Genomic DNA, 16,963 nt, shown 5'->3' on the forward strand with positions numbered 1-16,963 from the left:
CATCATGGTCTCACTGGAGAGCAAATGGATGAGTGGCAAGGAGGTGCTGCTCAGAGGTGCAGACTGCTGACAAAGTGACACCAGAAGCCAGCAGCAGCAAAGCAATAGCTCAGTACACCAAAAGCTGCTGGGGCGCAGGCTGGTGGGACAAACAAGTCACAATAAATATTGGAGAATTTGGGAGCTGCTTCAAATCCCAATAAACCAGACTCTTGATGTTTCAAGCATACAAACTCCCATTGTGTGAAGCATTAAAAAAAAAACAAAACCAAAAAGAATACAAATGTGAAACTGGGCAAAGGCTTTTGGGAACAACATAAGCACTTGAAACATACTGTAGTGTCTATCCAAACATATTTAATTTATCCTGTTCACTGCAATGGTATTCACAGTCAGATTTGACATGTGGGTTTCCCTCTAAAGTGGAGGGGAGGTCTGCTTGTCCTCACTATAATTTTTAATTGAATTTATGTTCAGTCAGCATAACATGATTGCTCTAAAGATGGTTTCTGTCTGCCCATAATAAGGTTAAGACTCAATTAGTAGCTGCAGCATCTAACGATGTTTCACCACTTGCCAGAAGGCTCAAGCAGCATCTGGCCAGCTGCAGGTACCAGTTCAGCTCCCGTTTCCCTTTGCAGGGGTGCTGGGCTGCCCTCCCCGGGAGCACTGAGCGAGGGATGGGCTGTCCTGGAGGCTCCCTGTGCCCCATCCCTGCTCCATCTGTTCCCTGCACTAAACAGTGTAGCACAAAACTACCAACACATCATTCACACCCTCGCTCTGCAGTCCCCTGAAGGTGCACAGCTGCTGGGAAAACTGCTGAGATGATAATAAGGTTTTTGATGTCTTTACGTGAGGATTAAGGGTTTTTTCATCTTGAAGAAATTAATTTTACTCTAATCAACAATTGTATCAACCAGTAAGCCTCAGAAAATCTGAGTGGCTGTTAGGTAACAAAACCCCAGATAAAGCCTGTTGTGTTCCTTCCTAAGGATTTTCCTTTCCATTTCTGCCCACCTGACCCTGATAAACTCATTTTTGCACGATATCCTTAGCACAAAACAAATTACATCTCTTTCTTCCTTCCTTTTAATGTGTATCCAGTTTTCCCATCAATCTTATTACTTACCCAGAAAGTTAACAAACATTGGAATGTATGTGATGCTGTCAATAGTAATCGGAAGTACCAATTTTGCATATGTATATATAGGTATTTGATCTTGGTTATAAATTAAGAGCAGATTAAAAAATACATAATTTTTGATTTATGAGAAAAAATAGACAGGCATGTAATTTGAAGGCAACCGGGAGAAAAGAAAACATGAAAGTTGTAAATGAGAATTCTACTAGCAAAGGAACACTTGAAATTGTATCGTCTGGCATTTTATATTTGGTCATATAAGTCATTTGGTCACACTATCATTTTGTTAAGGTCTACTTTATGTACAAATTTTGGAGAATAAACTTGTGTGTCCTTGGGACACTTTTTATGTCCCTTGTCAAACTTCCCATCTTCTTCCCGCCAAACTCCTCCTGCCCAGGAGCGATGCGAACAGCTTGTCCATCGGACAGGATTCCTTAGGCGTTCCCTGGCGCAGGTGCTCACCGCGCCGTGCTCTCGCCTGTATTTACCCGCTCGGTGAGGGCGGAGGGGCGGGAGCATCAAACGCGTTCTGCGCCCACCGACCCCGCGATGGCGCTGGGGCCGGGGCTGTGAGGGGCCGGGGGGGTTGTGAGGGGCCCGGAGCGTGTCCCGGGGGCGTGGGGATGTCCCGGGGCGTTCCCCGAGGGGCGGGGGCGTGTCCGGCGTGTGTCCCCTGTCCCGGGCTGTGTCCCGGGTGTGTCCCGAGTGTGTCCCGGGGCCGTGGTGCCGGTGCAGCGCCCGCGGCCCCGCCCCGCCGTGACCTCAGCGCGCGCCTCACGTGATGCAGGTGCGGCCCCCGCCCCGCCGCTCCCGGCGCTCCCTCCCTTCCCTCCGCGCCCTCCCTGCCGCGCTCCGCGGATGCGCTGGAGCCTCCGCGCCCCCGCAGGTCTGTCCGCGCCGGTGAGGGGCGGGGGGCGGCGGAGCCAGGCCGGGCCCGGCCGCGGTGAAGGGCTCGTCCCCCGCGCAGGCCCCCGGCGCGGCGGGGCCTCTCGCCTCGCGGCTGAGGGGGTCGCGCCGCAGGCCGGGCCGGGCCCCGGAGCGTGGGGTGAGCGGGGCGGCCCGTCCTGGTCCGGGCCCGGTGATGCCTCAGCCCCGTCGCAGCCGGGAGCGCCTTGACAACCCGGCAGGCTCCGGCCCCCGGTGGCCAGGGTGACCGGGACGCCGCGTCCTGGCGTTACGGGGAGGGGCCGGAGCTCAAACCCGACCCTCCCAGATCCTCCCCTCTGCTCTGTTGGTAGCCTGGAGTCCGTGGTGGTGTCAGCCCTGCGGTACCCTCTGAAGGCGCTTTTCAGGGCTGGGTAATAAATCCGTTAAGTTTTATTGCACCGAGACGCCTCCAGTGCCCGGGACTCCCGCCTTGGGCGCCTTGGGGTGAATGCGCCACTGGAAAACCTCCTGCAGGTCAACTTTCTGTGTGGAGAGTTAGGATTCTCCATACAGCGCGGCATATCTGTGCTGGGGGAAAAGAAACATGTAGTGCATGTGTGCACATGTAGTGAATGTAGTGAAATGTAGTACCTGTAGTGAAACATGCAGTGCAGGCGGTATCCCTGAAGTAGCCTTATTTAATAAGGATATTCCCTGTATCTGTAATTTTAATGATTTGTGATAAACTTTATCATGTTCATCCATTTTTTTTCAATGTCAGCCTTGTTTTATTTCAATTACTCAGTCTTAATGAGAACTTTAAGAGTAAGCTATGTGGGGAATATTGTGGGAAATTACCCTGATAGTGGATGAACACCTATTTTTATGAAATATGGAGAGGATTTTTTAACCACTACTTCTGCAGAGCATAAAGAACATTAGCAGCAGGTTTTCATATGGATTAAGAAACTCAGTAATGGCACTGACAATACCAGGAGGATATTAATTCATATGTGCATTGTATTTATACTGAAAGTGATTTTGAAAAGAGCTGGATAAAAACTTTATTATCAGAAGTGTCTGCTGTCTGTCTTCCACATGCTTCTATGACCCTCTAGAAACCTGGGTAGAATAATTCCCAAGACTGTCTGTGACATTAGGGCACTTCTGGAGGTGGAAGTGCCAAGGTGAAAGCTAGGTCGTTGTTTGAGACAGAACAGCTGCAGGAATTTTCAGCTACTCAGGGCTTTCGTTTCACCATTTTGAGGGTGCTGTGGTGCATTAAATATCAGGTTGTTCTTGTGGTTCACTGCTTCTTTCTTATTTTTGACCTCTGGTAGAGATTTAATTAATGCCATTCTTTAGATTTCTCTTAGCTCAGCTTGATCCCTTTCCAATCACTGTTTTCATTTCAGGGTTGGTTTGGGAAACATTGTGGAGTGGAACAGGTCTAGCTCCTCCAGGCTCCTGTGCGCTGTCCTGGGTGCTGATTTCTGACTGACAGTCTCAAGGCTGAGTGGGCTGGGATGGTCTGTGATCACGCTGGTGGTCTCTGGTTTGTTTAGCTGCTGACAGCTGACATCTGTGCTGAAGAGTGATGTGTGCAGAAGGAGAAACTCGGAAGAAGTCAGGGCTTTTGAGTCATATTAATCTGTAACTGAAATCTGTTTGGAATGCCTTAACTCCTGTATGCTTTTATAGATTGCATATTCAGTAGTTACTGCTTGAAGTATGGCTCTGACCCCATTTTGAAATTTGAATGGAAGCAGAGGGAAGTGACTAGTACCACTTATAAGCTGGTTTTTTTGTTATATATTATGACATTGACACCCATTTTCCAATCTCCCTGACAAATTTTTCTTTTTCTGTTATGTGTTCTTTACTAACTTCTAGAAGAAAGAACTATGTGTTCTTCAGGCAGAAATATAATGAAGAAAAAATGTAGAATTATCTGTGCTTAAGAAGCTTGCTGCTGCAGTATGATAAACTGGGAAAAATGATCCTCTCTTTCCTTTCTCTCTCTCAAGTCTTTACAAAGTACTTTAAGTGAGAATAGGTAATCCCTTAGGAGTGAGTGTATGTGGGCAAAGGTTTTGTGGCAGAGGGTGAAATTTGCAAGTAGTAAGGTAGGTCTACTACTACTACTACTACTATTACTAATAAAAATTTCTATGATAATGGGCGCAGACATGAAGTTGTAAGTGCCATGGTGACCTCTCTGTCCTTACTGTTATAATATGTTGAAGGCTCACCCCGTTTTGCAAAATGACATCATGAATGCTTGCGGTTAAATCTTACAGAGAATTATGTATGCAGACATATATGAGTTCTGTCAGTGCTCTTGCAGTCACTGAGCTCTTGCAGACTTAATCTGCTTCCAAAATGGTGCTGATGTTCCTGTTTCTCCAATTGCCCAGGAGCCCTGGTCAGAGATGGGTGTTGACACAGTTGTTACAACAAGCTTTGAATCTGTGAAGTGGGAAATGACAAGGGAGTGTAAGCAGGTAGGAAATAACACTGATGAGTAGGGAATCAGTATGCCAGTAGCCCAGCTGTTTCCAGTTTGCTGCAAATGCCAAGTGGAGAGAGAAGAGTGTGTGATTTTGAGGAGCTCATAGGTTTAAATGAGGACTGGGTGCTGGTTTCAGTGCTGCTGCCTTGGAGGAACACTTTCCACGTGTCTGGGCACATGGAAAATGTGGACAAGTGCCCGTTTAGAGCATCCAGTAAGAGGATGATAGCTGCTGCTCTTAGTAGCTACAGCTCAGGTCTGCTGGTGAGTGAGAGTGAAAAGGCTGCAGAAGCCTTGAAAGAGTAGACAAGGGAATCTGGTATGATCAAGGACAGTTCACTGCTGGGATGATAGGTAAATGTAGTGGCTAAGAAGAGGATCTAGTCATCAGCTTTTAAAATAGATGTTGAGCTAAAAATGTGATGCCAGAGAAGAACAAGGAGTAATACTGTTTTATTTAGTAGGAGCCCTTTTTCTTTTTTTCTTTTTTTTTTTTTTAGGATTAATATTAACTTTTAAATTGGATGATGAAATATAGCTATTCCTATCCTTAAAAAATTAGGCATTTTATAACCATGTGTTTTGTTTTTAGAAAAGAGGATGTAAGAGGAGAAACAGTGAGAAAATAATTTAATGGGATTTAAATACAGAAATATTTATGAAGATTTTTTAATAGTATATATTTTTGAATTAGCGATAAAGAAATCTTAACATGTAATAGGTAGCATTTAAATTTTTTTCTATTACTCAAAATAACAGTGTTGTTTTTTTAAAAAAACTTTGAAGTTGATTTGACAGCTCGTGACTTTTGTTTTTAGCAATTGTTCAGTCACACCAAACAACAAAAGACCTTGGGTTTACCTTGGACCAAATACATAATTTCTCCAGATGGGCAGCTAAATAAATGAGAGACACTTTGGAGTTTATTCTGAATTTTATTTCTTCTGAATTAATACCTTATCCTTCATGATATTGTAGCTTTTTAAATACTTAAAAAATGAAGACAAAATTAATAATTTCTTTTCACGCTATTGCTCTTTCTTTGCAGTTTTAGCAATTTTAATATTAAGATTATATTATTTTGGGACTAATTTCAAGATGCATTTGTTCTTATTTTATTTTGAAGGTGAGCCCTGATTCCCTTTGCTAGCACTGATGGTGTTCAGCATTCAGAAGATTCAACCCTTATTTGTGAGAAATTGAATTGGAAAATTGAATTTCTCAATTCAAAATTGCATGGAATCTGCTGTCCTTGTTACAAAGTTTGTAAGAGATCATTGGAAGCACAAGATAAATGTTGCCAGTTAAGAAAACAAATTAAAGTGAGCCTTTTCTCAGTGTTTCACTGTTTGGTCGAAGGCCAATGTCAATATGAACACTTAACTAGAACTTTTAATTATTTGGTCAGCTCCATTACTTGTGGCAGAAATTTGAGATAGCAGCTTTTTGTTTTCTGCAGCACCTGTGGCTGACGCTGTTTGCTGACCCCAGCCCAGCCTGACTGGGTATAAAGCCACAGCTTTCCAAACAGGGGGAAAGCACTTGGGGTTGCCAGGAGCTCTGGAGAGGTCAGTGATTAGCAGCCCCATTTGTTCCAGGGAGCTGGGCCGGGGGGCGGGCGGTACAAATGGTGATTGCTTCAGGAGCAGGGTGGTGTTACCAGCTGCAGGAACTGTGTGGGATTGGCCAGCAGCAGCCACTCCACTGCTGTGGCTCTAGCTCTGAAGAGAGCTTTTTGCCTAGGCCTGAGCTTTGTGTTAGGGCACTGTAGCCAGAAACCTCAGGTTTTGCTGTGAGGCTGCAATGTGTCTACAATTCATTGTCTCTTTTTCTGATTAAGTTTGGTTTTATTTTATTAATAGACTTGGATTGTCTGGCTAATAAACAAACATGAGTCATCTGAAGTTGTTTGCAGCTACGCTGAAGAGGCATGGCTTTAAACTTCTGGAAAATCAGGATATAGCCAGAAGGGCATTTTTACATGGCCAACGGTATGTTTCATCAGGAACCTCAGAGCCATTCCTGAGTGGGAGTAATTCCAATTACATGGAGGAAATGTACTGTGCATGGCTTGAAAACCCTAAAAGTGTACATAAGGTAAGTCTAAAACTTGATTGTAATGCTGGGTTAAAAGTGGAATAGTTCTTTTTCTTTTTCACTTGCTTTTTATTAAAATTTCAGGAAAAGATGTTGTGTGAAATGAAAAACATGAAATTAATTTCCCACCTATTGATTGGTGTAAGATGTGATATTGTAACTATGAAAGTACAGGGGCGGCACAGGTATGGTGAGCAGAGCAGAAAGAAGGATAAGTACAGACCAGAAATAGCTGCTCTGAGACTTTATTCCTTCATGGGAATGCTGGTCAAGCAGTCAGTTAAATAATTAATTACATCCAGAAGAAGACCCAAGAATAAAATATATTTAATTTTTTGGTTTATAATAAGGCCGTATCAGAGAATTATTTAAATAATGTGTTGATGTTGGTACTTCTAAGCTGTCTAAAGAAGACAAATGTTCAGTTGTCTTTGGATTAAACTATGGAAGTCGTAACCTTAAATCTGAATCTGAAATTGTCAGAATATTCTTCTGACGTGTCTTGAAAAGTGTTTTGTTTTGCATTTTCCTTCTCTCTCCAGACAATAGACATTTGTTTGCTTTTCTAAAAACTCTATTACCCAAATCCTTTCTTGTGGACAAAATACATAGGCTTATTTTTTAGCAAGCTTTCTGCTGACAAACAGGGCTCTGTTATGGTGATACATGTATAGTAACTTAAGAAGTTGATGAGAAGTCCAATCAATTCTAAGACAGACAAGTCATTTTCCAGAAAGTAATGTGAATTGTGCCCAAAATGTTTACCAAATTGGTTGTCTGTTCCCTTATTCTCAAGACACGTATATCAAAATGTCACTTAGACGTTGTTGTTTTAAGTCTGATAATCTGTCTAGAGTATGAGGAAGTGACGCATGCTGAGGGCAGAAACTAAAAAGGAAACCAAAAAGAGTGGTTTTGTAACTGTTTTTTTTCTTTGGATGTTGTGTATGAACTTAGTCTTGTTGAAAGATGACATATGCAGTGCCAGCCCTGAAGATTGACTGTTATTTACATAGCAGATTGACCCTAGGTCTTCTATGTTACACCTGAACTTGGGATGGAGAACCTTCTCCAGGAATGGCTCTTTCTCATCTGACTTTGAGCCCTTGTCCTGTAGCTGCCAGCTGAGCTCCACCAGTGTGGGGTGAGATAGCACACTGTGTTGGTGCACTGAATTTCTGCAAAGCCCTCATGGTGTGTCAAGGCTGTAGATCGATACCAACCCTTTTATACTGGGGATACTGAAGGGATGAATTCATGTATAAGAAGTGTGTGGTGACATCAAGGTGACATCTTGGTTTTTATTGTATTTACATTATATTGGCTTCTGGCTAACTTCTTTCCTTTTAGATGAATGAAATTCCTGGTTCAGCCCCTTTGCAGTGGAGTGCATTGTGCTGCTGGGAAGCCCTGCAGGCGTCTCTGTGGGTGGGAAGTTCCCTCGGGCGGGCAGGGGAGTGCAGAGCCCGCTGCAGCCGGGAGCGGGGCGGCAGTGCTGGAGCGCTCCGCCTGGAGCTGGCCAGGGTGCTGAACCAGGGCGGCCGGGAGATGCACACCTGTCAGGGTAGGCTGAAATGCTAAAAATCCTGCCGAAAGGCCATCCAGCTCATCCGAAAGTTCAGGCGCAGTCTGATATGGATCCTCTTGAGGTGATGCCGTTGTGGGTTGAACAGCAAGCAATAAATAACTTGACTGAGGAATGAAGGATGTGGCCTAGGGAGTGGATCTCAGGTGATTCAAGATGCATTTTTGTCGTGGTTTAACTTCATCTAGCAACCACACAGCCACTTGTGCTTTCTCTCTCACACACATATGTGAATGGGGGAAAGAATTAGCAGGGTGGAAGTGAGAAAACTTTTGGATGGAGATAAGGACAGTTTAATAGGGAAGCAAAAGCTGCATGCACAAGCAAAGCAGAAGAAAACTGAACTGAATTCACCAATTCCTATGGGCAGGCAGGTGTTCAACCATCCCCAGGACAGCAGGGCTCCAGCACATGTAATAGTGACTTGGGAAGACAAACACCATCACTCCGAATGTCCCCTCTTCCTCCTTCTTTCCCCATGCTGAGCATGATGTGGTTTGGAATATTCCTTTGAGGGAATATTCCTTTGAGGGATATCAGTTGAGGTCAGCTGTCCTGGCTGTGTCCCTTCCAACTCCTTGTGCACCCCCAGCCCCCTCACTGGTGGGATGAGGAGCAGAAAGGCCCTGACACTTTGTAAGCTCTGCTCATCAATAACAAAATTTTCTCTATATTGCCAATCCCCTTTTGAAATCCAAACCAGTTACTGTGAATTAACTACCCTAGCCCAAACCAGCATGATTATAAAACTGTGTGAATTCTTTCCTAGGTTAACTGTGTTTAATAAACTTGCGACAGTAACAAACTGAAGTAAATTCACTGTGTCCCTGATTTATGAGGCTTGAAGGAATATGATGGATGGAAATAATGGATTACAGCTACTCTTGCCTAAATTATTAGTTTTTTCACAGCCTGTGAAAAAAGGGGAGAAGGAGAAGAATGCCAATTAATTTTACTTTGTTTCATCAGTAAAATTAATTTTTAGTTTCTTGAAAACCATCTCATTTCATTGGCTGAAAGCTGCAAGTACCTTCCCAAGATTTTTGTAGACAGAAATTGTTCAATTTCAGCTTTCATAAAACAAGTTTAAAATGTTAAGGATTGAAATCACCCTGTTTTCTTAAAAATACAGAAAAATTTGTGCTGTGATTTTGACTGTAAAGTTGTGCATTTGTCATTCAGGTATGGATAGGAGAGGAAGTGTTGGAAAATAATGTCAGGAGACATCACATGGTGTTGATTATGGTTTTGTTAATGATTTGGCTCTCTGCAGGCCACTCATTTTTGTTGTTTTATTTGGTATGTCCAGCATGATTTAGAGATCCAGCTTGTGCATTTAGATGTTGTATTCTTTTTCCTCATTTTCCTTTTTATACTTTTTTTCTCCTCATGTTCTTAAATAACCCTTTTTCAGAGGGGATGTGCCTCCTCATTGATTAGTTTGAAAAGCTTGATTTTTCCTGGGCTTTAAAAGTCCTATTCTATTCACTTGTACTAAGAAACCCCAATTAATGAGGGCTCCTGAACTGCTTTCCCTCTCAGAAGGTTTGACTGGGCATGTCTTCCCATGTATGCTTATTTAGAGCTGTTTGGAGTATGGCAGTCACATTCCAGAGTGTTTCTAAGATTTTATTCTTTCTATATGTATCATGGTGTCAAAATATGCATACATATTTTATATATGTATAAGAGTTTTTATTCTTTGTACAAATCCATTTCAGATGATTTCCTGCTTTTCCTTGCTTTTTGAATTTCCTACCATCAGAGTAGCCAAAACAACAATCAGAATAAAATGACGTGTGCTCTGAAAAAGGCATCATTATTTCTCCTTGAAGCTTGGTGTCAGGGCCATAGATCATAAGAAAGAAGCTTGACAAGGCTCAGTTATTACTATCACAAGATTAATTACAAAACTGCATGGTTTGCTATGGAGTACATAATGCCTGCCATGTTATCCTGTGTGCAGCTGCTCTGCTGTGAGTGTGTAGTCCATAAACCTAGTCCTTAGTTTATGGACTAGGAAAAGAAGTGGGGGGTTGTTTTGCTTTGACTTCATTTTATTCATTTTCTTTTTTAGATGATATAGTGGTGCTCAGTGTGTGTTTTCTAAGGCTTTACTGTTCTCACTGTAGTTGATGAATATTGTGACAGCACTAAAAAAAACCCCAAACCATCAAGATAAAGCATATGTTACTTGTTATGCTAATTGCAACACTGTTTATTATATGACACTAAAATGTTGCCACTGAATCACTTGAATTGTGTTATATTACTTGAGAAAATAATGGTTAACTCCAATAAAGATTTGCTGGCAGAAGGAAAGAAAATGTATCATCTATCACTATAGTATTTTTTCTTTTGTGAATGTATTTCTGTATTCTAAATCTCCTCTACCATTTTCTTGATGAACTTTACTAATTTACTTGAGAAGCTGCAGGTTTGCAGTGAGAGCAAACTGCTCTTCTATCTGTTCAGTCACATGGCAAATGCTGTTGCCAAAGACTGACATTGATACACAGAACTTGAAGACTATAATCTAGTATCAATCTTGAAAGACACTATAGAAATTTGTAGAGGCTTTGATGGATGTGTATCTAGTAAAAACTAATTTTCTGTAGCCAAATGATGTATTTTCCCTCCCCTCTGATTAAATGTCAAGCCTGTCCAACAAATCAATAAGTTCAAAAATGTGATAGGAAAAAGTAGTCTGGGTCCATTCTGTCTCACCTGGCTGCATCTTCAGATGGAAACATTTTCTTTATATTTGTAGGTTTGCATGAAGAAAGAGCCCTAGACTGATTCTCCTTAAACAGATCACTTGTTGGGCAAGTCTTTTTGGAGTTTGTTAACAACTCTCTTAGCAGAGCACGAGTGTAAAAACACATTCAGTTGTTTGTGGGACTGTGCTGTGATAACTTTTACATTTATATGAAAGGTTTTACTCAAAAAACCCAGGAGTCTCCAGACTCTCAGACTGGGTGCTGTGTAGGCATGGAAAAACAATACTGTTCTTAACACAGGCCAAGAAGGTGTATAGAGAGAATCTCAGCTGAAATACAGTCACACTAATAGGCTCTTGTAGACCACTTATAGGATATAAATTCAGACTTCTAATCTCAGTGTGGCTGCCAAGATGTCAAGGTACGAAGAATATAGGAAACAGGCATAAATAAGAGACGGGAAGAGGAATGAATTCTTCATCAATGTGTCTGGAACTGGCCACCACACATGATCTGTCTGCCTTAATTTGTCAGGGCATATAAAAGTCAGGCTATGTTTAGATAAGCCTGTGTAAGAGCAGGGTGATAAATTAAGTTTACTGTATTTGTATTGATGCAGCTTTTTATGAATAAAGACGTAAGAGGGGTGCATTAAAACAATGTTTCTTGGGCAGAGGCCTCATGCTAATGGTGAGGTTCCCACCCACAGGTTCAGTGAATCCCCCCCCTTCCACAACTTGAGCTTGGAAGGTTGGGTGATGTTTTGCTGCCCCTCTCTGTTTCTGAACACCTTAAAGCTTTTAGAAATTTCAGTATGAGGACTTTTTGTTAATGAAAGCAAAAAAGATTTTGTAAATATTTTTCTGTCATGCCATGTTTGTATTATGTTATTTTACTTCTTTTGTAGGTTCTGTAATGCGCATATTAAGTAATCTTTTAAAAATAATTGCTTTGGACTATTTTTTCTTTTTTCTGGCACTGGTTCTTTGAAATGTAATGGATATCTGCAAGGCTAGCAGCCTTGCAGAAATTTATCTCTTGCAGTTCTTTTATTCCAGTCACAAAGATATGTAAGTTTTTAAATAGCTTTTTTTTTTGTTTTCTGAAGTTAGCCAGCTGAGGGAAGTGTTTTACACAGACTTCCTTCTTTGCTGAGTACAAGTGTCTCACATGTTTTGTCCCAGTCTGCTGCTCTCTGTTAGCATTCATATATCTGATACCGTTCTAAGCCGGCATAGTGACCACCTCATCAGAATGCAAACAGTTCAGGAAAACAAGATTGGGGCTTATGTGAATGAAGCAGCTTGTGTGAAGCAGCACAGAGGGAAATAAAAGGATCTCTTCTTAGTTGTGATTCAGTTTCTGAGAAAAGGACTTTTCTAAAATTATGACTTTTACCTAAAACCAGGCCCATAATTCCTTTCATGGTAAGGTAACCTAAGCTGGTGAGGAAAGTATCTTAGAACAAGTCTCACACAAAAAAAGCTTTAATTGCTTTTAAAGTTTCTTCACGATAATCTCTTAAGGACTGATCCTGGTTTAGCATAATCAGTGAGTGTCTTGAAGTACCATAAATTCTACAAGTATCATTAAAGGAATGGATTTAGTTTATTAAGGTTCTTTGTTTTATAGGCTTGATAGCTCTTTACCAGCAGCATTATATTGTACCCATTCTTGGCTGCCTCAATAAACAGCACAATTAAAAAGAGCTGTGTGATTGGATAATATATGAAGATGCTTTACAGTCCTGTGTGCTGCACTTTTCTGCTGAGCAAGCTTGGTGTAAGAAGTTAGAGGAAAAGTGTTCTGTGTAAATAAAACACTCAGTTCTACTGAGACTGGGATATATCAGTTCTCTTTTTTTTGCTGTCCATGAGTAGAATTTAACACTGTAATGCGTGAGGTTCCATTTGCAGTTAGAAAGAGCTGCTTTGGATGAGACTTTTGTTGGAGATGATAAATATTTCTCTTCTCTGTACACGTGTCCAGTCCTGGGATGTGTTTTTCCGGAGTGCAGCCGCTGGCCAAGCAGCCCATCTGCCAGCTCAGCAGGAAGGAAAGGGATCGTTCCTGCAGAGCCACGGCCTGGCCCCCACACCGGCCACGGCTGAGAAGGTTGTTGAAGACCACCTCGCTGTGCAGTCCTTGATAAGGGCATACCAAGTAAGTGCATTTTGGGGTAGGGGTGGGAAAGCCTCTTCTCTGCAAACACCCATCTTCCTTTTTATGTTCTCATTGTATTTTGGTTTTAACTACTTCTGGTCTTGCTTCTAATCCAAAAGGCCTTGAACTAGCTTATCTTTCCAGAACAGTGTCTAAACATGGAGGTGTTGGATTCAGACTGGGGTGATTGTCTGGTTTGCAAACTCATAATTCAGATTACCCACAGACCTGATGCTGGTCATCTAACTTAGCCCGGAAGGACTTTATGGAGACAATGGTTTGTGAAAGTCTGTCTTCACCTCTGGGAACATTTGTACTGCAGTTCTGAATGTTACTGCCATTCTTTAGGAAAGGATGGAATGCACTTGCTTTATCATACATCTAAGGTGAATCTTGAGATTCCTGATTTGAGCAGGCTTATAGGTAAAAAGAGAGAGGAGAAATGATGAATTAACCAGAAAGTGAATTTTGGGAGGCTGACAGTACTGAGTTCAGGGTAACTTTGATTCTTTTAGAGAGCTGTTCATCAAAATTTATTTTGTTTTACACTCTGATTTTCAACCCTTTTATTAAATTAAGAAATTAAGTCTAACTTCATTATTTTTCCTCTGAAAGAAGAAGGAATTTGGAATTGGACAGTGGGTTTTGTTTGATGTTTTTCAAATGAAAAACAAGTTTAAATATTTTTGTTTAGACTGGTATTTAGTATCCTAGTTTCAATAAAAGGCTTACAAATTATGTAAAAAAAAAACTAGATCTGTGTTTAGCAAAATATTCAACAAGTATTTTTAAATTAGTAACTTTCCAAGAAGTTTCCTACAGTTTGATTTAAGCAGATCTGTTCCTCCCTACCCTAAATATTTTAAATCCTCTTTGGTGTCATGAGAGGAGTAGAAGAGGAACTTCTTAAAAGACCTTTTTTTGTACACATCACATTGTCACCTTGAGTTGAGGGTGACACATCACATTGAGTTGGAGGGTTGTTGTAAAAGAGTAGAAATGTTTGTGAATATAAAGAATATATGAAATTTGCTTAGAAATAGATATGCAGAAAATAACCAATTTTGCAGTAAAAATTCAGTGAAGTATTAGAGAAAATTGGAGAACGTTAGGCTGTTTTGACACAATTTTCTTGAAAATAGTTCAGGGATTGCCATTTTTCTCCCTGTATTTGTCAAGTGATGGAACAGAAATGTCTGTAGAAATGGCAGGCACCCATGTGTCTGCAACAAACAGTCACAGAGGATTGCCTAAGGCAACTGTCTGCTTTTTAAAAGGTATTTAGTACCCTTTAAATTCAGTGCTGAAGGGGTATGATAATTTGTGACCTTCCTTTGCCTGATAATGAAATGAAATGGAGAAGGATACAGATACTTCATTTCACCTGTCAGTTGTTTTATGGTTTTGTGGTAAACTGCTTTGTGGTCTGTTGAGCTGGACTTTGAGAAGGCAGTTAATCTATTGTTTGTTCAAACAGAGAGCACTGGGCACACTGAAAGAAGGATTTTCAGTGGGATGTGTGTGCTTAACAAAAGTGAGGCCGGAGAAATCAAAGTCTAGTTTCTGGTACTCTGTACTTGCATTTAGTCATATGGCAAGCAATGAAAATTTTCTATGTATGTATTTTCACAAGGTTGATCTTTGATTTTTGCAGTTATTATTTTCTGTATTCAGTGAAAGTAATAAGACTTACTAAAGATGCCTTGATATTGAGGGAATTACTGTCTTTTAGAGAAAGACCAAACTGCTCCTGGAATAATATGGCACAGCATTTACTGCTCTGCCTTTCTGGGTTTTGGCATTCCTGCTGATCTTCTTCCTCTTCCTGTTAATACTGAAGAGCAGATGTAACTTAGGCAGGTGAATTCTTTCCTGTTGATGATGTTTGAGATAGAATTGTTTGCTTTGTTCCAGTCAGATAAACTTAGTGCTGCTGTAAACAGTCAGATGGCACAGATGTTGCTGTGGGCATCATTTGGCCTGTCAGAGTTTCATTACTGGTGATTCATGAGATGCAAAGAATCACAGAAGTCAGGCTGAGATTACAGGGCTGGTAGTTCCAAAAAAGATGCCATATTTCTGGTTTCTTATGACTGGAAACCATTTTGTTATAAACTCTCCTGCAAATATAGAATAATTGAACAGTGTTTTTACACCCTTCTTGATGAACCACACTGTAATCATATTCTATTACTGTGTAATGCACTTCACTGTTAATGTTTCACTTTATAATTTTTGGTTTTTCAGGGAAAATTAGGATACTAGTAGTGTGAATGAAATTCTACCCAAGGGATGCAAATTTGTTGTTAAAAAGAAAAATTATATGGAGAAATTATTGATATATTCATCTATACAATCTTTTAATGAGTTAATTTGGTATATGAGAGTCACACATAAGGGGCATATTAAAAATGGTTTTATATTTGTGACTCTCTGAGATGAATTAGTTATGTCTTCTGTAGCAATATTATATGATAATTCACTGGTTTATAGCACTTGTGGCATGCATTGTAGCATCGGTCACACTGACTGTTGAAAGCTGGCTAAATTCCTCACTCAATTTGTGTTCTTCAGTGCCTTGAATATGAATTCTATCAGATCAAATTTCTGAAATTTCATGAATGAAAATAGATGCTGTCAGATGCAATCTGATTTGGAGCAGAGCTCAGGAAGTGTGCTCTGCTTCACTTCCAATATAAATTACTTCAGAACCAATCTGTTTTAAGTCAGCAATTCTGTGTTTTAATGTAATGCAGGTGCAGAAAGGAGGATTCAGGCAAAAATACAAAATAACTGAATTGGCAAATGTAAGATCTCATCATAGTTACTTAATTTTACCCAGTTACTTAATTTTACTGAGAGTGTACTCTCTAGTAGCCTTCTTCACTAAAACTCCAGCGTAATCCCAGTTAAATTGTGTGTCAGACAACATAATGAAGATTATGTTGTAATGTGTAATTTTTGATAGAGGTATATATGTAATCAGTGATATAATGCTTATTTTTTTGTTCTTATGGGAAAACTTGAGAGTATGTAACCCTGTCATCACATTAGTGGTGCTTGCTTGCTCAGCTTAATGGCTGATATTATAGAGAGATATCACTAACTTTTTCCCATTGTCTGACTTTTAGCGTGATTTCATTTTGCTCTGCTTTCCTCCTTTTTCAGATCCGTGGCCATCATGTGGCTCAGCTAGATCCCCTTGGAATTCTGGATGCAGATTTGGATTCCTTTATTCCATCTGACCTTATCACCACAATAGATAAACTTGGTGTGTAAGCTGTGTGCCTTCTTATTGAAATGCTCATTTGTGTATCCCTGTACTGAGGTGGTTTCATAGACGTTGCACAGATTCATAGAAAGGCTTGAGTTGGAAGAGACCTTAAAGATCACCTAGTTGTAACTCCCCTCTATGGGCAGGGATGCCACGTGTCAGGGATGCTTCTACCTTTTCTGCTTGCTATCATGACATAGAGCCTTTGAGCATCTATAAGGAGGCTGAAATTTCAGGATGAAGGAATTTCTACTCTGAGATCACAGGTGAGGTTCCTATGAATTCATCTTCTGATGAATGATTGTTATAAATGCTCTATAAACCCCCTAAATATTTTATTTTTGAACCACACCAGAAATTAATACTAACCAGTACATTCTGATAAGAGTAATCTATAAGAGTGATCTTAATTACTCTTATAGCATTATACTTCATACTTGTTTGAACTGGGGACATCTGAAGGGTGCAAGCAATAAAGAAAGCACTGGACAGAGGAACTTAGGGTTAATTTCATACCAAATTTGGAGTCTAATGTCCGATACTTATTCCTTATGTATACCTTAAAGAAGTGTCTTTGAAGTTAACAGAAGAAAACGTG

At 40.7% G+C, this 16,963-nt stretch overlaps 1 protein-coding gene across 1 annotated transcript in view; it reads left to right on the top strand.

Moving 5' to 3' along the window:
- Positions 1 to 1,942: 1,942 nt before the first annotated feature.
- Positions 1,943 to 16,963, top strand: part of OGDHL (oxoglutarate dehydrogenase L) — a gene marked incomplete at its 3' end in the record, with an annotated part of 46,936 nt that continues 31,915 nt past the window's right edge. Inside the window, exons 1-4 of the mRNA XM_084210273.1 lie at positions 1,943 to 2,033; positions 6,389 to 6,623; positions 12,918 to 13,091; positions 16,260 to 16,362. Coding sequence (XP_084066399.1) covers positions 6,417 to 6,623; positions 12,918 to 13,091; positions 16,260 to 16,362 — 484 coding nt within the window. The 5' untranslated portion in view covers positions 1,943 to 2,033; positions 6,389 to 6,416. The remainder of the gene's footprint in view (positions 2,034 to 6,388; positions 6,624 to 12,917; positions 13,092 to 16,259; positions 16,363 to 16,963) is intronic.

Source organism: Fringilla coelebs (genome assembly GCF_963513975.1).
Source record: "Fringilla coelebs genome assembly, chromosome: 8".
Taxonomy (NCBI): Eukaryota; Metazoa; Chordata; class Aves; order Passeriformes; family Fringillidae; genus Fringilla; species Fringilla coelebs.